Source organism: Vicugna pacos, chromosome 7 (genome assembly GCF_048564905.1).
Source record: "Vicugna pacos chromosome 7, VicPac4, whole genome shotgun sequence".
NCBI classification, from domain to species: Eukaryota; Metazoa; Chordata; class Mammalia; order Artiodactyla; family Camelidae; genus Vicugna; species Vicugna pacos.
The window spans coordinates 16801009-16825016 of NC_132993.1; the positions used below are offsets into that span (position 1 = coordinate 16801009).

General features: G+C 38.6%; 1 protein-coding gene across 2 annotated transcripts in view; it reads right to left on the reverse strand.

Moving 5' to 3' along the window:
- Nucleotides 1-24008, reverse strand: part of LRGUK (leucine rich repeats and guanylate kinase domain containing) — a 100755-nt gene that overhangs the window by 60883 nt on the left and 15864 nt on the right. For both annotated transcript variants that reach the window (XM_072964441.1, XM_072964439.1), the window contains exons 5-10: nt 23726-23807; nt 15545-15669; nt 11416-11559; nt 4641-4721; nt 2846-2932; nt 1515-1621 (exon numbers count right to left, since the gene is read on the reverse strand). In XM_072964441.1, coding sequence (XP_072820542.1) covers nt 1515-1621; nt 2846-2932; nt 4641-4721; nt 11416-11559; nt 15545-15669; nt 23726-23807 — 626 coding nt within the window. The remainder of the gene's footprint in view (nt 1-1514; nt 1622-2845; nt 2933-4640; nt 4722-11415; nt 11560-15544; nt 15670-23725; nt 23808-24008) is intronic.

Sequence of the window (24008 nt, forward strand, 5' to 3'; positions counted from 1 at the left end):
CTTCTCACTAAAACAAACCAGGGCTTCTTGGAGAAATGGCTGATTTCAGAGTTCAGACAGGGCTTGTACAAGAGGACCCTGGAGAATGCTGTCATAGGAGACAGCAAGAAATCTACCGCTGAATCTCAGGCCAGAGTCAAGGTTCTGCCAGGTCATTTTAATACTAGATCCTCGCCCCAATCCCACCAGGAGAGGGGACAGTGATTCGCCAATATCACAGCCAAAAAGTCCCAAGATCAGGAGTCAGGTCCCTCTCCTGGAGCCTGACTCCTGGGGCTGCCAGGAAGCTGTGTCCTGGCCCAGATAGGGAAGGGCATGGCCAGCCTGCTCCTGCCTCCAAGAGTTTTTCATAATGAACACCGCTCCATCCCGGAGCAGCTGGGGCTGCTTGGCCATTTGCTATTGTCTGCCTGACAGCCAGAAATGATCAAGAAAGATGTGTTCATCAGATACCGCTGTAAATATCTTTGATACATATTTTTATATAAATGTACCCAAAAGCATGGAACAACTAGCAATCTCATAAACTAGAAAAGAAATACAATGAAGACATAAATGCCCTTCTTTGAAATCAAATGTGCTTTTCCAGATGTATGCAAATAAATGATAAATCATTTCACCTAGAGGGCTACCATAAATACATAAAACTGTCAACATCTATATTATTAAATTACATGTAAAAAAAATCACGTCCTGGATGCAAAACAAAACATTTTCTCTCTGTGGGAAACCAACCATGTGAAGCACAGGAGCAAACCACATGAAGAAGAGAAGCCATTTATAACCAAGAGATTTTACAAGTATTTTAAAAATGCCTTTGGGTATTGATGGAATTTCTGTATTATACTTATAGCATAAGTGGCCATCTGCTTCAACAGATTGTTTAAAAAGAAATGGAGAAATCGTGGTGAATCTGCCTTCGAACTTAGAGGTGAGAGACTCTATTCCTGTGTTCAGCCCAGCTGGGCGACTCCTCCCTGCTGGGCTGACTGCAGCTCAGTGCAGCCTCTGTGAAGACTGTGCCTGGTTTCCCCGAGGCGAGCAGGGCCTCCTTCTGGGGACTCTCCAGTCTATAACCTGTGGACATGGTGCTCTTTGGCAGGGGTACCTCGCATTCACTCACAGCTACAGAAAAACTGACCATGGATAGAAATCATCACAGGCCTCCATTAATGAGGCTAAGGTCTGTGGTTCTGTTTGTTGTCACACTTTTTTTTTTTGCCTTTCACCATCCTATGTCACAGGCTAGCCCCCATTCAAGGGTCCAGACGAGAGAGGGAAGTTGAATCTACCCATCGCCATACCTGGGAAAACATAAGTGAGGGAGTCCCTACTGAAGCACGTGATAACACGCTGTACCTGAGACAGCACAGCCTATCAAAGTAAAAAAAGACCTGATCCCTTCCCTCAGAGAGGTCAGAACGGAACAGTCACAAACCAGAGGGCTAGGGGAATGGCGAGGTCGTCCTGCGCTGGCCGTCCCAAGTTCCACCCCGCAGACCCCTAAGGAGTACCTGTCAAAGATCCTCTGTGGCTGCATCAAGCTGTTGACAACGTGGATCATGTGATCTTGGGCTGCGACCACCTCGGGGGGCGGCTTGTATTTATTCACGGCCATAACCTTTTCCAGAATTAGAAACACGAAGGGAAAACACATTTCATTGTAAAAACAAAGATGAGGCTTAGGTTTTCTTTCATGAAATGTTCTAGGAAACGTGCAACCAGGAACCTTTGTGTTCAGTCTTGGCCACCTACTTCTATATATTCCCTGGTTCGGGAGGGAAAAAAGCAAAAACAAAACCTCTAAGGTCTAAGATGATCTTTAATATAGTAAACACTTCAACTTCTAGTACAAGAAGGAGGAATGAAATTCATAGTTCTAGATTCCAGGCTGGTAACTACTGCAGAATTTTTCCTCATGCCATCTCACCAAGAACTATTCCTGAGATCTCAAATTCTACCCCAAACTCTTCCTCTTTTAGAATAACGTTCTCTGCTCAGAGATATGGGCCTTTTCCTCGTACTGTCCGGTTCTCTATTCCCTTGTCCTTGTCATCCCTCTAAATACACTGTCGTCATCCACACCTTTAACTAATGCGTGGTTTTAAGTTGCATTCCCTTCGCAAAACGTTAAGGGGAAAGAGAAATCTAGTAAGTGCCTTTGAGTGTGTGAGTAATAACAAACTAGCTTCTGTACCTATTTTTAACCAAGGTTTCAGAAAGGCATTTATGCACTGGGGTATCTCCCTCTCTGCATCCTTATACCTGCTTTTTCATTCCCATCTCAAGTCTGCATCTGGGGTGAGAAACTTCTCATGAGTGGAGATTTCAGCTGACACTAGTCACGAAAACATGACACAGCAGCTACCACGGGTACGGTGGGGGGGGGGCAGTGCCAGGGTCTGGTTACTCCGGAGCTGTGTGTCCAGAGAAATCATTATCTTACAGAGCAGAATAAAGGATTTAAAATATCAGAATAGTTATTTATTTGAGTCTTTTTGAATTCTGTGGTAGAATGACATCATAATTCATTTCATTATGAAATGAATTTTTAGAGTAACACAGATAGACTCACACACCCTCCAAATATGACACTTATCCAAACTAGCAGTCGGCCGTTCTGCTGCCAGCCTTGCACACACAGCAGGGCTCTCCCTGCATCTGCGGGGATGCTCCGCTTTGCAGAGGGTTAAACACAGCCTCAGACAAGGAAACACTCCCCCAATAAATAATGAGTGTACGTGCTGCTCTGTGTGTCATTATGGACCACACCAGTCCTGCAGCAGGCAGAGTGAGCTTTTGAGCCTGTTAACTCATAAACACATGAAATGATATGACTACTTACCTTTTCTTCCACTTTAATCTTCTTCTGATCTAATTCTGTTAATCGAAGGAGCATAAAAATTACGAAGGGCCAATAGTCAGATTCTTCCTGTTTAAAACATCAAGGGGATTATTCAGTTGCCTTCCTTTTCCCAAACTGACAAGCACTAGCAGTCTACTTTCATGAGCACAGGATTTTCACCTACTAACTCTGTCACTCACTCACACACACACACACACACACACGTCTTCACATTTTCAGTTACCAGTCTCCTTATATTAACAACACAAATGCAGACTGTGCCTTGTAACTTATAAAGCTTTTCAAACGTGTGATATTGTTAATCTCCCTGTGAGATAAACAGGACAGCTCTGATTATCTTCATTTCTAAAGAGAAAAACAAGTAAGACTCAGAGATGTGAAGTATTTCTTCTAAGGTTCCATGGCCAGTGATCAAAACCCTATCCTCTAATGCCAAAGAGTTTCATTATTACAAATAAGGAAAAATTATTTGTTATTGGTTTCTCATTATTTATGACTTTGCACTGTTTTAGATATTGATTTGTATAATTAATTTATGCATTTGTTTTATAATAAAATAATATTCATTCATAGAACAATTCCCTTATCACTCCCCATCATCTGCTGTGTTAGGACTACCTGCCTTTTAGAAATATCATTACAGTTTTTTGGTAATAAGAAGCTACATCTCTTTGAAGGGAAAGATATTATGTGGATGATGCATTTTATAGATAAGAATACGCATGAAATGAATATACAAAGGTATCTTTTGTGTACTTCAGTGTGCAAGACTGGGCGGAGTTAATATATAAATGAGTCAGCATGTGTGACAGGTTTGTGCTGTTTGTTTATGCAAACACCCAGATGCTCTTCATGGGTCTGGAACTGGGAGGGATGGCTACTTTAAGTCCTTTCTTTCCCAGAGATGCTTCTAAATTACTTGCCACTATTCTCATCCCAAGGATGGTTTTAATTTTAAAATCTTATTTTTCATTTTGATTTTTTGCCTGTCCAGACATGTTTATCAAGACACACACAAAAGTTCAATCCTCAGCACCTCCTCTAAAGAAAATAAGTAAACCTAATTACCTCCCCACACACAAAAAAATTTTTAATTAAGAAATTAAAAAATAATAAATAATTTTTAAAAAGACATAAACAAAAGGAAAGGTACTCAGAGATACATACAAACTCAAGAGTTTATGGAAAGATGAGTGAACGATACAAGTAGAAAAACAGAATGAATGATGTATGCACAAAGAGGGAAGGACAGAGTCCAGGAGAAAGAATCTATCGCTTGGTGGGGGGGGATCCTTAAAAAGTCACAGATCTTTGATTTCCAGAGGTGAAGAATCAGCAGCAAATACATTGTTTTTTCTATAATCACTTTACAATGTCAATATCACAGCTATTCCCAGGCAAATTTCCTGAGGTGTCTAATCTTAGACTTTTTCCTGACCTGTTTTAAAGTAGGAACCACATTTCATTTACACCTCAGGCATTGTGCATTCTCTAATGTAAAGGGACACTGCTCTACAATCTCAGTAGCTCCCGCCTGTAATCTTTATTACCTCCCGGGTGAGTCACAAATGACCACACAGAGTAGGCAACCAGTATTCAATTTCAGGCTTACTCACACCGATGGTGTGCACAGGTGCTACTTTGCTTACCCTTGTAATAGAGAATGAAGAGAAACACACCTTATTCACATTCCTGATGTTCTATCAAAAGTACTTCATGAAAAAGAAGAATTTCAGAAAAATCTTCCCTCCTCCCTCTACTAAGGATCTCTCACCTGAATTGGATTTCTTAGAAGATTGAGCACCCGAAGGAGAGGTAGGTTTTCAATGTATTCAATTTCACTCAGCTCAGCAATCTGTTTAATCAAAAAAAAAAAACACCACACAAAATATTATCAACAGACTAAATGCACAGACAACAGGAAACATAAAAACAGCTACTTTGGGTCCTCTAAACTCAACTTATTTTAAAAATTGTTCTGTTGGAGATACAGAAAATTCCACAAAGCTACGCAGAACAAGGGAATTGTTGCATGTGCCTTAAATAGATGCAAACACACAGCCACATTTTCTTTTTTCTTCTCTGGGTGGAGAACAGTGAGGAAGATGTTCCTCATCTCACCCATGTTTATTTTAAGGCAGAAGTAAAATAGTACGTAGAATCAGAGAAACTACAAAAAAACGCATGCAAGGGCTCCGTGGTTTTCTCCATCACTAATCCTTCCAAGCCTCCAGTTCCCTAATTTCTTTTTCCAACACTGCTTCTGCTAGTCTGGTGACTTGTAACTGGTGAAGCCTTCTCACTGCATGGACATGTGTGGCTTTATTATTTTTTCAATGAGATAGTTGTTTCAAGAAAAGATAAAAAATGGGAAATTGTATGACATATTTCTTGATGTGAGTGTTAATGCCTGTTCACCTTAAAATTCTTTCCTAAACTGTATACTTATGTGTTATACTTTTTTGTCTAGGTTATTTCACAACTTTAAAAAGTATGGAAAAAAAAGTTGTTTGACAGCTCCTTAGTTTGGGGAGAGAGCTTGGGTTGCAGTCCTGAATTCTCCACTAAACTAAAGAGAGTTTTCCTTAAATGTTCTGAAATTAGCATAATTATAATCTTATTTCAGATGTAGCTGCTGAACTTTGGCAAAAAATTAATAATCACTTTCTCATTTGTATTTCTCCCCAAGACATTTCTGCATGCAGGTGAAAGCACTCCAACAGCAGTCACTGATCATCCCTGAGTTACCCAACCACAAAATGCAGCTGAAATGTTAACTATTCCCAAAGCTTAACCAGGGAAAGGACGCATGCAACGTGTTCAAAGGATGCCAGTTTCAAAGATATAATATGAAAGGTGAATTCTGAGTTACAGTAGACAACCTGCACATGTGAATCTGGTTATAGCTATGTTATGCTTTTTCCATAAGATGACTAGACTCTCCATTAGACTGCCATTTGGATCATCTATGAGATAAAAGGATCAATTTTTAAATATTGTGTTATTCAGGAAGGTGGAAGAGTCAACTTGGTTCACATCACTCAGTCAGAACTTTCAAACGATAGATTGATTCCCCACAGCATACAGCTAGCTCTTGAGTTTGGACCTAGCACGATCAGGAGGAGATGTTTTGCCTCAGTCAACATGTCCACGTGCGCTTGCAGACATTGCTGGTGGGAGCAGAAATTGGCAATCTGGTATGTTACATATGCATAAGCTATAAACCAGCTACACCACTTCGAGAAGAGATCATCAGATAGGCAAAAATTAGACACATGAACATTCAGTCTAACATTTTCACTGAAAGTTTAAAATTTTCTAAGTTCCTGAAAACCCCATCATCATGTGATTAAATGAGTCATGGCACAGTCCCATAAAAGGAACACTAAGTACCCATTTTAGAAGATGGTGACATCCATGGTGCTTGACATGGAAAGATCTCCCTGAAAACACTGCAAACACGGTGAATAAAATGGTCACAGACTATGTAAAATACCCTCACTAAGATGTCAGCTGGATCATATGGTAAGCCTAGTTTTAGTTTTTAAGGAACTTCCATGCTGTCCTCTAAAGTGGATGCATCCATTTGCACTCCCACCAACACTGCTGGAGTGTTCCTTTTCCTCCACACCCTCTCCAGCATTTATTATTTGTAGACTTTTTAATGATGGCCATTCTGACTGTTGTAAGATGATACCTCATTGCAGTTTTGGTTTGCATTTCTCTAACAAAATCAGCGAAATTGAACTGTGGTTACCAGAGGGGAAAGGGAGGGGGAGGTATAGTTAGGAGTTTGGGATTAACAGATACACATTATTATATATAAAACAGATAAACAACAAGGACCTACTGTATAGCACAGGGAACTGTATTCAGTTTCTTGTAATGAGCTGTAATGGAGAAGAAACTGAAAAAATATATAGGTATGTAATCATGCGTATAACTGAATTGCTTGGCTGTGCACCCGAAAAAAGCATTGTAAATCAAATAACTTCAATAAAAATAAGAGTTAAAAGAAAAAAAAAGATGTCAGTTGGGATCAGCTGGTCTTTTGAGAGACGAATGAGGAATCTACCTGCCCTCCCAGTCCTTTTGAAGGAAGGATGAAGCAGGTCAGGACAAAGAGGGCACATGTGGAGTAGCCCGGCTTCCAGTTTCCACATCTGCTGCACACTGGTGATGGGCACCAGGTCCTGGCCATCCTTCTTGTGCTCTCCCTCTCCTGTAGACCTCTCCCCGCAGCAGACCCACCTCTCTTCAAATCCCAAGACCCAAGGCTGTGTGTGTCACAGGCAATTACAAAGCGTGCAGAGACACAGCACCCCAAACCACCTAAAGTGAAACATTGCCAGAAAGGTTATATTCTGAAAGAACTTCAGCCATCTGCTGCCAAGAATGTCATACCGGCAGGGCTAATCTCCAGATTCCAGTCAACCCCTCTTCCCCAATCTCCTTTGTCCCTGCTGGCTTCTCCCCACCCTCAAGAAGCTTTTCAACTTCCATTAAGCAGGGAGAAGCTGACTCTTTTTCAGTCATTTCCTTCTAGGCCATCCAGACCTGAAGGGGCCTGTTAAGGCTTTTTCTTAAAATAGATGATAGATAGGTAGATAGATAGACAGACAGACAGACAGATGGACAGACAGAGGGATGGAATAATGACACTAAGACTCAGAGAAGCAAAACAGCGTTCTCTAAGTAACTCCCAGATCTTGCTTCTAGAAGACTGAGGTTATAACAGAGTTAACATTTGGGGGGTAAGTTTCAAATGCTAGAAATGACATAAAATCTAAAGAGGGCTACAGAATGACACAGGCCCCCAAATCATCAGTTGATGGTGAACATTTTTCAAGGGACTTAAAAGAGATGTTCGAATGATCACATGAAAGTCCGGCAATGTTTCAACAGTTAAAACCAAGTAAATAATGCTGATGAAAGTGGTAACAGTAAAAGAGTACTCCTAACAGCAAGTTAATCATACGAGAACCAACAGCTATGTTACGTTTCTTGTAAATGATAAATTTCCCATCCTTGATACACAGTAATCTCAGTAGTGCTAGAGAAACCTCTGAGGAAATCTTTGGATGGCTCACAGAGTATTTCAAAGTATTGCTGGTTGCTCCCCAACCTGCCCAGCAGGGAGCAAGGGAACTGTGTTATTGTTACGGACCCAATTGTTACCAAAGGGTCCTTCCTTTGGGATACGTGGCTACTTTTTTTTTTTTTAATGGAGTCTCTTTAACATTTGAAAATTATAAACTCTTTCCTTCACTTAATAATCCTCCCTTTTTACCCCCTTCAACTTTTCAAAAAGTCTCCTGAAATGGAAGAGAACACTATACTACTCACGAGGTCTTTCTAGATCTGCGCTCTCCAGTACGGTAGTTACTAGCTGTCTGTGGCCACTCACCACTGGGAATATGGCTGGAATGGTTTCAAATGTACTGTAAGTCCAAAGGACACAACAGATGTCCAAAACGTAGTATGAAACATTAGAATATAGAATATCTCAACAATAATTTTCATGTAGATTATAGGTCAAAATGATAATATTTTAGACATACTGGGCTAAATGAAACAAATAATTAATTTCATCTGTTTCTTTTTTACTTTTTTATTGAGGCTACTAAGAAATATAAAATTACATATGTGGCTCACATTCATGGTTTACGTTATATTTAAACCAGAAACCACTCTTCTAGATCATGACAACATACATGCTTCTGAAGGGAAGGTCATTAGCATTTCATTTATGATATGATCCTGCAGGATTATGGACAATGACTCTGGGGGCAAATCATTCTATATTTGAATCTTGGCTCTGCTATTCACTAGATGTGTATAACTTTGGGCAAGTTGCTTAACCTGTCTTTGCTCTAGTTTCTTCATCTGTAAAATATCGATAATAATAGGTTTATAAGGACCATTAAATGAGATGATATATGCAAAGTGCTTAAAACAGTGCCTTGTGCATAAACATGCAGTGAAACTCTCTAGATTATTTTATGACTGTAATTATTATTACCATTACCCGGTTGAAATTTAATCAGTGCATTCTGCCTTTTCAACACCCCCTGCATACATGTGCAAACCATTTTAATGACCATCTCATGAAAAAGACACTAAAACCATATGAAACAGAGACTGCATTGACTTCATGAGACACATGGGACAGTGAACAAAAAAGTGGATTAAAAATCCACTTCTTCCCAGACCTAAAGACTGCCTTTTCTTGATTTTTAGAAATCTAACAGCTAATGGAAGTTCATTGCAGAAAGTCATCAGGGGCAGCTGATAAGCATAGTCACAGCTGAACACAGAAGCACATCTCACCCCAGGTAGGATCTATGTCTCTTTCAGGGTCAGCCAAACTTTTTATTTTCAAGAAGAAATAAACATTCAACTTTCTTATGATATCTTTCCCCAAAATATGACAATATTCAAGATGAATAAAATCACAGTGCAGATCTTATTGCATAAGAAGTGAGCTATAACCCGTACACTCACAGTCAATTAATCTTCGACAAAGGAGGCAAGATTATACAATGGAGAAAAGACAGTCTCTTTGGCAAGTAGTGCTGGGAAAGCTGGACAGTCGCATATAAATCAATGAAGTTGGAACATTCCCTCATATCATACACAAAAATAAACTCAAAATGGCTTAAAGACTTAAACATAAGACAGGACACTATAAATCTCCTAGAAGAGAATATAGGCAAAACACTGTTTGACATAAATCATAGAAATGTTTTCCTAGGTCAGTCTACCAAGGCAATAGAAATGAAAGCAAAAATAAACAAAAGGAACCAGATTAAACTTGTAAGCTTTTGCACAGCAAAGGAAACCATAAATAAAATGAAAAGAACCTACAGAATGGGAGAAAATATTTGCAAACGATGCGACTGACAAGGGCTTAATTTCCGGAATATACAAACAGCTCACACAACTCAATAACAAAAAAAACAAAAAACCCAACTGAAAAATGGGCAGAAGACCTAAACAGACATTTCTCCAGTGAAGACATACAGATGGCCAACAGGCACATGAAACGATGCTCAATACTGCTTGTTATCAGAGAAATGCAAATCAAAACTGCAATGAGGTATCACCTCACATCAGTCAGAAAGACCATCATTAAAAAGTCCACAAACGATAAATGCTGGAGAGGGTGTAGAGAAAAGAGAACCCTCCTACACTGTTGGTAGCAATGTAGTTTGGTGCAGCAATTATGGAAAAACAGTATGGAGATTCCTCAAAAAACTGAAAACAGAGTTACTATGTGATCCAGCAATCCCACTCCTGGGCATAAATCTGGAGAAAACTCTAATTTGACAAGATACATGCTCATCATAGCACTATTTACAACAGCCAAGACATGGAAGCAACCTGAATGTCCATTGGCAGATGACTGGACAAAAATTTGGGGTGTGTGTGTGTGTGTGTGTGTGTGTGTACACATACATACACATACACAATGGAATACTACTCAGCCATAAAAAAGAATGAAATAATGTCATTTGCAGCAACATGGATGGACCTAGAGATTATCACACTAAGTGAAGTAAGTCAGACAAAGAAAGCCAAATATTATACGATATCATTTATATGTGGAATCCAAAAAAATGACACAAATAAACTTATTTACAAAACAGAAACAGACTCATAGACATAGAAAACAAATTTATGGTTACCAAAGGGGAAAGGGGCGAAGAGGGATAAATTAGGAGTTTGGATTAGCAGATATAAACTAATACATATAAAATAAACAACAGGGTACTACATGTATAGCACAGAGAACTATACTGAATATCTTATAATAACCTATACTGGAAAAGAATATGAAAAAGAATATATATACATTTATAACTGAATCGCTATGGTGTACACCAGAAACTAATACAATAGTATGAATCAACTATACTTCAATTAAAGAAAAAATAAGTTAGCTATAGGTACCATCTTGATATACCATGATTAGGAGAACAAACATTTTATTAAAAATAAAATTTAATTAAGAGTGAAAGCTACTTTATATAATTTGTGAAGTAATACGTGAATTAAGCCAGATATGGAAAACTTGAGTTAGTCCAATGCCCACCTTAGACAGGTTGGGAACACACACTATTATTACAACGAGGATATAAGAGTTCACGTGCTGTGTCTCCTTGCTTTGAATGGCGGCACTGACAACACCAGCCTGAAGCTATTCTCTTGTCTCTAGTTTCTGGGCTCTGACACATCAGACATTCCTAATGCCATCTTTCTACCCCAAATTTCATGTGAACACACCTACTTCAGAAAAGTCTTGCACACTTATTTGCAGTTTAAACCTTCAAAACAATGTAATAAGGAATCTTCAAATTTTTGAAAATTAAGAATTATTAAGTATGTATTTTTTTTAAAAAGTCCTTCAACTGTTGCTTCAGAAGGTTTTCTAGAACAACATTTCTAAGCTGGCACTGAATGCCACTGCACTTGAGAAACCAATAATGGGCCCTAATATGGTCTGTTATGTAGACACTGAAACCAAGCCATATAAAGTATGACATTACCTTATTATCCTCCAGGTTGATCACCTCCAAGAAGTCATGATTCTCTAACCCTTGGAGGCTACTGATCCGATTGTGGGACAGATCCAGGATCTGCAGGGCTCTTAGGTCATCCAAACCTGTGATCTTCTCAATCTGGTTATTGCTCTAAAAATTGATAAAATACACTTAATGTCCTGAAGTCCTCTCATAGAGAGAAGTGTAATGGCAAGTTTTCATTTGGATAGTGCCCCAAACCTCTTAGAATCAGTAAGACATTCTTGTCTCTCCTCTCGTTCCCATCATTCACCTCCTTAAACACACACACACACACACACATCCCAGAAAGAAATCCCACTTCTTCAGCTGGGAGACTCAGAGCATAATAGTTTCGCTAGAGGTAAAGCAGATGGACGTCTGAATCAATAGGAAAGACAAAGGCTATGTAGTATAAGCTTCTGTCACTGCTAACCTCAAGCCTAATGGCAGCCTAGCTCTATGCTAACCTTCAGAGATGTAAATTTAATGCAATTCTTTCATCGCCATCACAAAAAACCACTTGAATATTATAACTGCTACATATATTTGGTTTTCAGAAATATTCTGAATATAATCACTTCCTATCATGGAGGCTGTGGTGGTGTGATACAGGCCTCCACCTATTCATGCTCTTGTACAGTTCCTCCTCTTGAATCCAAGCTGGACCTAAGATTCGCCTTAACCAAAAGAATATGGTGAAAGTGTTGCAGTTCCAAATCTAAGACTTAAGAAGGCCTAACAGTGTCCCCTCTTGTTCTTGGAGGCCTGAGCTGTTGTGTAAGAACTCTAGCTCTTTTGTGGAAGAGAATTTGTGGACAGGTCACATGAAGAGGAGCCCTGAGACCAAATAGAGAGGAGAAACCCAGCTGTTCCAGCGTCCCAGCTGAGCCCAGCTCCCAGACAATCTGCAAGCTGAACATAGCAAGACCAGTGGAACCACCCAACTGACCCCAGCTCAGATTACAGAACTGCTGGCTAATAAATGGTTAAGTAATGAAATTCCTCCACACCACTACACTTGGGGTGGCATGTTATGCAACAATAGGTAACTAAATTCTTCAATAATTTGCATATAAGCATCTTCTCAGACAATAACCATAAAACAAAGAAATAAGACTTAAATGTTGTTCTCTTTCCTAGCTCCCATGTACACATAACAGCAAATTATAGTGATAATAATAATTTGCATTTTCTTGTACTTTTCCAACAGATTCAAAATTCCTTGGCTTCATTAGCCTTTGAGCTATAAGAATATGCCATAGTAAAAGTAAACTTTGAGTTAAGAATCACAGTAATTTTGGTTTCAATTAACACCACGTTATACCCATCCTTAAACTTTTAAAACTTTTACTGAGCACTTTAGAACTAAAAGATGAAATTATAGTATTCTCTACCATCTATCATTTTTTCCTGGTACATGTTTTCCAATATATTTAATAGTAAGAGCTCATTTTCACCCAATTTTCATAAGATTTCACTTCAATAATGAGCAAGATTTATGTTCATTAGTATAATTCTATGGCTGTTGAAAATATATTAATAGAATGTTGATAATCTATAAAGCTGAATGATAGTACATGGGGGCTCATTAAACTACTCCCTTTATCTTTAAATATGTCTGAAAAATTCCATAATAAGAAGGAAAAATACTCATAACCCAACTGGCCTAAGTCAAATTTTCTACTGTTCAAAGAAGTTCTAGAAAATGGAATAGAAACGGGAAAGAAAAAACGACACTAACCTGAACATAATATCCATATTAATTCAACTTAGTGAAATAAGACCTCAATATTCTATTTAAAATATGCACACATATCAAATTTATATATAATACAATTCTCCCAAAGAAATCTGAAGTGCTGTAGATGTGGAAGATAACCTGTAATTCTTCTTTAGAGGGTCTCTGATGGCTTTCAAAATGGCAAGCAGAGTGAGGCATAGAAAAGTTTAATTACATAGCCTATGGTCATAAAAGAAAGCAGAATTGAGAGACCTTCAGAATCAGAATTTCTGAGTTGAAAGTCATCTCGTCAAACCCTAAAGTGATACATCGCTCGTCAAAGTGCACATCTAGTTTCTGCACGAACAGTTCTTCTAGCTTGTTTTAGCATGATTAGCAGGGGAAAGGGGGCCTTCAGAGAGAAACTATTTTATTAAATAAACGAAATGAGAAATATCCTTATTTTCCCATGGAGGGGGCACAAATGGCTTTTACTAAGACAAAATGATTTTTAAAGTTTGGAACGTATTGTCCTTACTTGCGAAAGGTTGACACAACAGGCCACAAGTGATGAACATATTTCCCCCTAACATTTATCATGAAAGCTGATGGGAGAGCATTAACAATCGGTTTGTATAGTTATTGTATTTGCATTGTTATTTTTTCTCTAAATTTCAAAATGAATTATTTTCAACAGCAAACCAATTGGTTTACCGAGTCTACAAATTTAAAAAATAAAATAATTAAAAACTGTTGAAACAATTGTCATTTTATATTTTATGTATTGTATTTAATATATGGAAAAGAAAGCCTTCCCATGCTCAAAAATTTTTAAGGAAAATGAATGAGGTATTTTCTAGTTCACCTTGGGTGATGTGGGTGGGGAATGGGAACAATCCACCTAATCTACTTGTAGGAAAAATAAGTCTTTGATGCTTTTTCTAAAAGCTTCTTGAGACGGAACTGTCAGGACAGATTACGTATTTAGTTATTGAAGCAAAGTCTTAGGATGAAGGTGCTATGTGTTGTTGTTCTTAATAATGAGCTCAGCTCTCGTTCCCTCAGGCACACCCCCACATCTCTTTCCAGATATCATGCTCCACTTAAAAGTTAACAGGAACGCCAATACAAAGAGATACAAAAGGAAAAGGATAAGGTTCTAACAAGCTACTGAATGTACTGCCAATAATCCTCCAAGTTATTATAATTTTAAAATGTGACTTTCTTTTATAATTTTTTAATTTGCAATCCAACTTACCGAATTCATTTTCATTTACGCTTTGCTAACATGCCTTAATGGGCAGAAAGTATGAAACCTCAGGGGAATTATTAAACCTTTCCATACTTGTTTCCAACCTTGGTACTGGGAACCAGTCCTTCACCGTCACCTAACTCACTGTAAAGAGTGAAGGGTCTTGAAAAGGCACTTTAGGCTCCAAGCTCAGGGAGAGAAAAATTAACACATAGCAGCCAACTTTCAGCTGTCTGGTTAAGTAAGACAGAATAGTACACTGAATACATCAAAAATCAGCAGATAACCCAAGACGTCAGTTCAAACAACAGTTTAACACTCTGCTGTGGGGTAGTTCACACAAGAAATTAATGAGCTACTAGACTCATGGCTTAAAATCCCCCTTGTGATAGAAATAATAAAGCCATCCAAGGGTAGGTAATAAGTGAGAGGAGGGAGGTGAGGAGGAAGAAAGAAACCTAGATAATCTACACACTATGTTATCAGCCCCCAAATTAGTGAGCTAGACTGTTACTTCAAAAATACTGTATCTCTGGAACTATGATGATCCTGTCGATTTTTAAATAAATTGTATTTTCATTCAGTCACAGTCATATAGAGTGTCACAGTTTAAGAAGAGTGCTTTCTATGGGAAAAATTAAAATTTTTAACATTCTGATTGGACTCATTCACTTATTCTCAGCACTAACTCTCGTTTTCTAGAATGGGAGATGAGCATATAGTGATGTTAAAGGACTGCCAAAATTTCAGTGCCCAGTGATTCATTTGAGAGCAATGAAGTGTTAACTGCAATAGATATTACGCTCAAATATGTCTAAGTGCTATTTCATCAATAAGACATTATAAATATACTTTAAACAGTGATTAAAAGTATGCCTTTCTTACTCAGTGTTAAAGTTGATCTTTTAAAAAATGGAATTTGTATGCCAAATTAGAAAATCATTTTACTTTAGCATCAAATATTCATCACATGCACGCACACAGCACACAAGTTACAGAAAGGAGCAAACAACACGGAAGACAATGACGTTTCATGAAGGAGTTAGCTCTTCATAAAATTTAAAAAGCCTAATTGTCATTCATATATTTACTAAGACATTAACACGTACTCCTATAAAGAATACCATTTTTGTGAGACTCACCAGGGAAAGTATTTTGATCGGCAGCATGCCTAAACCACCGATGGCTGTGAGCTTGTTCCTGGCCAGGCTGAGGTGGGTGAGGCTGCTGCACTGATCTAGCCCACTGATGTGGGTTATCTCGTTGCCTGGACACCACAGCGATGTTTAAGGAAAATGTTATCAGCAACATTTTGAAGAATAAAAGAATCAGTATCCAATCATCATTAGAAAAACCAGACAATGGCATACATTTAAAAAGTACTTACTACCCAGTACAGGATGAACGCTAAATCTTAAAATTTATTTTATCATATAGAAGTTAATACTAGCACATTTAAAATTCATTTTTTAAAAAGGCATAGCTTTGGAGTGTGCTCGGATGCATTTGTATTCATATGTGACTCATTTAATTGGTGAGGAAAAATATTTCAGAGTGATTCAAAGCTGCCTCCTTGGCAGTGTTCCTTCCTTGGTTCCTTAATGGTCTCCATGAGACGGTCCTGTGCTTTCCCACAGGCAGAACTTCTGAAGACAGGGTCGCCCTGGAAAGGCACAGGCACCCAGCTTTCTCATCCCCCTAAGCAGGGAAAGAGGCTGGGAGACGGCAGGTGCAGAAAATGGGTGAGGCCGAGAGGAACAGCCTTTTCTTCTATCTATACTGGCTTCTCTCTTTAAAATATTTGAGGCTTAAACTCAGCCTTCATTTCCTCACCTGTTGATTAAGTTTCTAGTCATTTTTAAATTGAACTTCTAACCTTTTGTGTTCCATTCTTACAGTCACCTAAAACTGCAAACTCAAAGTCGCCAAGTCTACTTACCTCTCTCTGTCCTCAATCTCTTTGGCCAATTTCCCCACCAAAGCTCAGTTTTCCCTCCCAAGTAGGATTAGACATCACCATTCTCTCAGCCACTTGTAATCCTCAGGGCATCCAATCAATCATCAAGACCGGACATCTTTTGCTTTAAAACAGCTCTTCAATGACACCCTTCCTTTTCATTCACTCCTCTGCCAACTTAATTCAGCTTGGGTACCAATGGGCACCTCTAACATCCATTTCTTCCTGCCCTCGAGCCCACCTGACCCACTGTAGTCAGCTTAATTTTTTTTCCCAAAATATTCAATGGATATCATGCTTTGGTTAAAAAAATTCTCACAGGACAACTTTCAAATTCTTCACTCTGGCATTTAAGGCCCATTAGTTTAAGCAAAAGCAAAACTGACTTACGCAATATCACCCCCATTACAATCCAGGGAGAATTCTCCAATTCTGTCAGGTCAGTCTTCTCAATAGTTCCGGAATATCCCAACGACTTTCAGACTTGGCACTGTGTCTTTTTTTCATACTGCTTTCCTATTTCTTTCTAAACCCTGCCCATTCTTCAGGACTTAACTCAAATTCCACATGTTAAAGCTTGCTTTCTTTCTTTTTTTTAACGTTCACATTAAAGCAACACCTTAAGTATTTCTTTTTGACAAACCTCACTTTCTTATTTCTATTACATTTTAATTACATATGTACAAATGACAGACTAGCAGAATATATCTGCAACATAGACAGTACACAAGGAATTACTATCTAGAAAACAAAGAATGACAATAACCCAACAGAAAATGGAAAAAGAACACATCCAAGAAATTCCCAGAAGAGCAAATCCAAGTGGCCAACATGATAAACACATGAAAAGACATTCTGCCTCAGCTGTAGTCAGGAGAAAGCAAAGCGAGATGCCATTCTTCCACCTGTCAGTTTGGCAAACATTTCAGAGCTTTTGAAGAACAGACTCTCTCCTACTACTGGGTGAGAGGGTTCACTATGATACAGTCACTTCAGAGGCAATTTGGCAGTGTCTGTTATAACTGTGAATATCACAGCAATTCCGATTCTTGGCATCCACTCTAGACAAACTATTTCTTCCTCAAACTTTTTCTGGTCAACTTGTGACACCCCATCTATCTCCTTCCATTAATCACAGAATCAACAATTTTTTTTTAAGAAAAAGGAAGGGATCACAAGTATCACAAAGTCATACATTTTGTCTCATAATTATTTGTAGTTATCCTAATTTTACTACTTGCTACTTACGTGACATAATCTCTTTCTGCTCAGATTTTTCATCTGTAAAGTGGGGATGATATCAGTTGCCATGAAGGCCAAAAGTTAGATCATGAGAAAAAATTTTTTAAATGATTGTGAATGAGTTGCACAAAACATAAAGTACCTCATAATTACAGAGGCATTGTTATCATTACTAAGTTACAAGCACATGAGGCTAACCACATCCTCCACTTCTTGGCCAATAACATAAAATGGAAGATGCAAGGCCAGGATTGATTTTGAGAAGACCCAGGCCAGAGAAAGAGGTTATTAGGAAACTAGCAGCAATGATGAGAAAACACTGCCAAATGAACCAGAAATTCCTAGAAATTTCTAGATTTTCCTCACTGGTTCCAGATTCAATCCTTGGGCTGAAGCTCAGTTCCGCTTGTCATCAATATGCATTTCAAAACCACTTTCATTAAGCTTCCTGCCAGAACAGCACTACAAATAGAGCGGTACCACTTACGCCCACAAACATGGTCCTTCTTTCTGCTTCCATTTTCACTGGGCTATTTCTAAACCATCATTCTGGAACTAGAACAAAGACTAGATCTTTGTAGACACAGATTGTAAGGAAGGATGTGAAATATAGGAAACAGGAGCTTAAACTCTCACACAGATATAGATGGAATAAAACATTCTTGGAGTGGCAACCTCAGGTTAAAAAAAAAATAAGCATGGAAAACTTCAAATGCCCATCTGTCTCAGTCTAGCAGAGGAAGTAACAGTCTTTTAAGTCCTCTTTCAGGGCCACTAGTGTCTTGGCGGCTCCACTTCAACCAAAATCAAGACACACTGAATTACGAAGGAGAGTAAAACAAATTACGGGTGGCTGAGTCAGGAAGCATTCCCACGGGACACAAGAGGGGCTAGAAAACAGGAATCCTGAACCCGCCAAGAGATAATGGGACCTGAAATGGGAAAGGCTGTTGACTGCGTATACAGCAATTTTCCAAGACACCAGAGGCAGTTCCCTTGGTGCATCCGGCCCACTCTCTAGCTTTGACTAGCAGGACAAGACACGGCTTATGACATTAGTGCTGCAAGGGCCAACAGTTGGAGGGATACAGATGCCTCACTGCAGCCGGGGCCATGGCTTCTGCAGCTGCCACTGCGGTCGCTCACAGCACTGGGCAAAGGGTGAGGGTTGATGGAACATCTCTGTTGAGAAATCTGTTCATTTCACAAAAATTGTCTCCTATTTCCCAACTCTTCACTTTGAATTTCAAGGAATTTCAGACACAGTAAGTTACAACTGGCCCTTGAAAAACATGGGTGTGAACTGGATGGGTTCATGTATGCTTGGATTTTTTTCACTCAATACACAGTACGGTAGTACATCATCTGAGGTTGCTTCCGCTGATGCAGAGCTGTGGATGCAAAAGACTCAAAGTAATGCGTAGATATTCGACTGCTCTGGGGTCGGTCCCCTAACCCTTGCTATTATTCAAGGGTCAATTGCAATCAGGCGCTTAAGTAAAGAATACTTTTAACAATGATGTAGCACCTCCCCTTCTCCAATTCCTCCCACAGTCACATCAAATGTGACTACCAGCAATGACAATGGTCAATATGCAGGGCTGGCCCATCCAGAGCCCTAAATTCAGGAACATCTTTATCTTCTTCATCTCCCATTTTCTTATCTTAAGAACCTTGCCCTTCCTTTTAACATTATTCTTTCATGTTCTTTCATAGGTCTTGGGACTTTCTGATAAGAAGAAATATAATCAGATAAGTCACTAAACTATTACAATGAATTAGCTTACTGGGCTAATCCTCTTGGGTATATTTTAATTTTAAAAGGCCACTATCAAGAGAAAGAGACTCAGAGAACTCAAAATCATCATACTGCATTCCAACTCTAAAGTTTTTACGATTCTGCGAATAAATCTTTTACAGTGGAACTGAATGAAGGGACCCAAAGGCACATAAGCATAACTTTACAGCTAGAGAAAAGCGCAACAATATATTTTTACATTTTGGCGATGCTGTCAGCAGTTCACAGTGCCTGACATGAATTATTCACTAGTTCGGTATTTGCTCTTATTCATTTGTCTACAATCATAAAATATGGGCCGGGTGTATAGAAAACAGTTACTAAGAAAAAAGTAGGAAATCCATCATAATTCTCTGAGTGGAAAGAACCACAATGATGGCTTTAATCAAAACCAGTCCTGAAAGATCTATATCACCTTACCAGTGAAAAATGTTCTTCAGTTTAGGGGTGAGTCTCTCTAAGAAATGAAACATGCATACTCTATAAATGGCTATGATAAAAGTAGTAATTATTCAATGAATTGCAACATGGGGACATCAATGGAATTCAAAAGACATAGTCTCAGTTCAACCATTTATCAAATAATCTCATGTCATGTCACATGTCATAGAACCTCCCTGGGTCTTGGGCTCTGATTCCATAAAATAACAGCAATACATGATCCTTAATTCCTGTCTGGATTTAAACATTCTATGAATCACTTTTTTTAAAAATTTCATGATTCTATAATCATAGAATAAATTTTAATGAACAATCAGTCAATATTTTTTAGGTAAAGAATAAACTGCATCCTTTCTTAAGACCACACAACTACTTAACCTTGGCAAAGTTTACCATCTGTTGATTTGGGATGATTATCAATTGGTCATCAGTTGCCCACATACAGTAGGAAAAAATAGCATAAGATAAACTAAAAAGCGGGTATCTTATAGTCAACAATCTACTCTGAGGTTTTAACATAATCTACTACAATCACACTGTCAGCACTACAAGCTTAACTGATTTGTTCTTATTTTAAATAATTATTTTTAATGATAATCACACTTTAATTTTATTTTACACAAAAGTGCACTTTTCCCTCCCTCAAATAGAGAAAACCCATATGCCCTGTAAGGAAAGCTTCAACAACTATAAAGTTTAAAAAGGATAATAGCCAAATTTCTAAAGCATTCTGAAAAGGACAAATGGACAGCATCAGATTAGAAAAGCATGACTCTCAGGTTATAACAGGGAGGACTGAGCAGCTTAGAGCTGTGGATCTCAAAGTGTGGTCTGCAGACCAGCAGTATCAGCACCACCTAGGAACCTGTTAGACATGCAAATTTTCAGGTTCCACCCCAGACCTACTTAACCAGGAGCTCTGGAGGGTGGAGAGCAGCAACAGGTGTTCCAACAAGGCCTCCAGGGAATTCTGAGAGAGCTGAAATTTGAAGTTTGGTAAATAATTGCTTTCAAGCAAATGAATTTATCACTTCCAAATTAAAAAAAAATTTAATGGTCACAGGCACATCATTGGCCATACGCAGCCTGCTTTTACTTCCCTGTAAAAATTTAATGAACACTCTTGAAAGCAGCACCACTCCCAGCCTAAGAAGGACATTAGCAATAACTTCTACCTACCTCTGCTCATCTCTCCTGTCACATCCTGATGTAGCCCTCTCACAGGTACCCCTATGCTGAACTGCCTATTTCCTCCCCTCTCTTCCCTTTGGTTTTATACCTAAATTACATTTAGTTTTATTAACAGTCAGCTTGATTGATGCATGGAGATATTTCATTCATTTTCACTGCTGGGTGGTAATGCTATTGTAGCAGTATACCATGATCTAGTTATGCTTTCTCTCATCAAGGAACACTTGAGCTATTTCAATTTTTTGCTATTATGCTATTTTTTTGCTAAATATGTTGCTATGAGCATTCTCATACAAGCCTTCGGGTACACATACGCTAAACTTCCTGTAAATAAGAATCAAAGTGCTACATCACAGAAAATGTCTTATTGTTCCTTGTCTGGTTTGGATATCAAAGTAACTTCATTAGAATGAATTGTGAATATGCCTTCTATTTTTAATCTTTGAAAGAATGTGTTCATTATTGAAAGGTTTGTTCTTAAAAGTTTGGCTCCGGTGGGGTTTTTTGCATAAAGATTTTTAATTTAATTAATTTTAATTTGTAATGAATTACTTTTATGGGTACAGGACTACTCAGGGTTTCTATTTCCCAATCACCATTTTGGTGCATTACATTTTTCAAGGGATTTATCTATTTCACCTAACTTTTCAAATGTACTGGCATAAAAAGGCTGTTTAGAAATTCTTTTTTATCTTAAAGCTTTTTAGTCTTTTCAAAAATCTAATCTAATTACGTAATTACACACAATATGATACACTTGAAAAGAACAAAAGAAAGAGGCATAGTGAGAACCGGTTAAAAACCAGCCTACTATCTTTTCAAAATCGTAAGCTATCTAAGAAGTAGTTTATGAAGGGTAGCTTGTTCTGGATATTCATCTTTGCATTTTTTAAAAACACAGGTGAGGAAAGGTGCCAGGTTACATTCTAACTACATGGCCATGAATTTCAGTTGGTTCTGATGTAATGATTACAGCTTTTTATACTTTGGAGATAAGATGCAATTGCTCCAGCTCAAGTTAAAGAAGAAAACCACTCCGATTCCTTCCTCCATTGACATCTGCAAAATCATAACAGTTTAGCTTTTTACATGGAAAGAAAAATACATATAGAAATCAAGACTTTCATAATAGAAACGTTTTAAAGTACGTCTTCTGTTTTGAGTCCAAAATACTGTGGAGTTGTTTTCTCTGGCAATTCCACGCTGGACACAGAAGAATGTTTTTTCTGGGAGACAAAGCTTCAGGCTGTCATGTCACCATCCTCATACAGGGTTCCCTGAAGATTAGAAGGGGCTCTGGACACTCAAGCGCCTCTGGCTGGTTGGACTTCAGGGGGCCAGCTGACTTCTAGACCTGTGCTTTTCAAGTTTTAATATGCACTCTCATCACATGTGAGTCTGGTTAAAAATGCAGATTCTGGTTTCAGAGGTTGAGCGTAGAGTCCAAGAGTCTGCATTTCTAAGAAGTTCAAGGCAATGCTAACACTGCCAGTGGTACCCAAGCAGCATTCCTGCAGATGCCCTGAGACGAGCAGATCTCTGAGCCAGACAGCTTCCGGGCTGTCAGACTCTGCCTCCTTGTGAATGCAATATACACAATGGCCAAGCATAAAGTGACGGTTGTATGGACGGGTGCTGCTAACGTGCACTGCCTATGGAACATTTCGTTTTGATCATGTTCTCATTAGGCTACATGCAGGAAAACTTGCTCGTTTCAAGAGCACCGTCTAAATGTCCCCTAACTGCTCATTTTCACACACAAGTTCTAAAGAGAGTGGGGCTATGTTTTAAGCTTTCCATCATACATGAACACACATATTTTCCTACAAAATATGTCTTCAAGAAAATGTACCTTTCATTTTCCCCACAACCCAGCCTTATTACAAGTGCAGTGTGGACTAGCTGCTGCCACATCCCTGGAATGAGGCACTCGAGGGCAATCAATTCATTCTCCACTCGGCCCTGAAAAATCCTCAGGTGGGTAAGAGGATACTTACTGAGAAAGAGAAGGCGCTGCTCCTTTATCACCCAGGGAACATCAGTCTCTGGTGTAAAGAAGAAACTCGAGCTCATTAAACTCAGACATCCCCAATCAACCCCTTAGGCTCCAGGAGCTGGAGGTGCCCCCTTTAAAGCAGGTGCTGTGTTTGCACGGGAGCTTGGCTCATGCAACAGGTTTGCTCCTCAGGTTGGTTGCGAATCAAAAGTTGTTGGTTTCACTTTTTTTTTTTTTTAATGAAAGCATCATTAGAAATACCCTAGAGAAACTTGCTATTTAAAGGGAGCTTAATATGAATTCTTCTGTAAAATAAATAATCACTAATTTTGGCTGTATTTGGATTTTCAGATACTGAATTTATACAAAATAGAGTACCAGTTTAAGTAAATTCAGCAAAAGGAGTCGGGTAAGAATCTCTTATCTGGTTCTAGAATTAAAAATAAGCCTGCGTGTATCAGAAGAACCACTGTCTTAGCTTTTCAGGCATAAGATGTTCTTGTCAAGCTTTGACATACAGTCTTACTCCATGGTCAATAAAATATCTTTCCTCATTTTGTGAATATCAGTTCTTAATCATTTAAATGAGTCACACTTCTCTAGGAAATTGCTTATCTGGTACTGTTCCATGCCATGTGGTAGACACGTATTAATGGGTCTATTAACCAAAATATCCCCTTTACTCATTCAAAGGATACTGTCCAGAATTAGTTTCGTGAGAGCCTGGTATGCTGACAGATCACACATTGCAGAAATTTGGTTGCAGGAAAAATCCACCTTCTGATGAGAGAAAGAGAGCAGTCTGTAATACTTCACTTCTCATCCATCTTAACCACACAAATACTGGCACAAGAAGAATGTATTTTCTGATGAGGGTTTAGAATTCATTGTTGAAGTTACACATAGGCTAACATACTCACCCACGTTTCATCATTCCCTAGCTGGGACCCTTGTCTGTGCACTCTGAAGGGTACTAAGGGG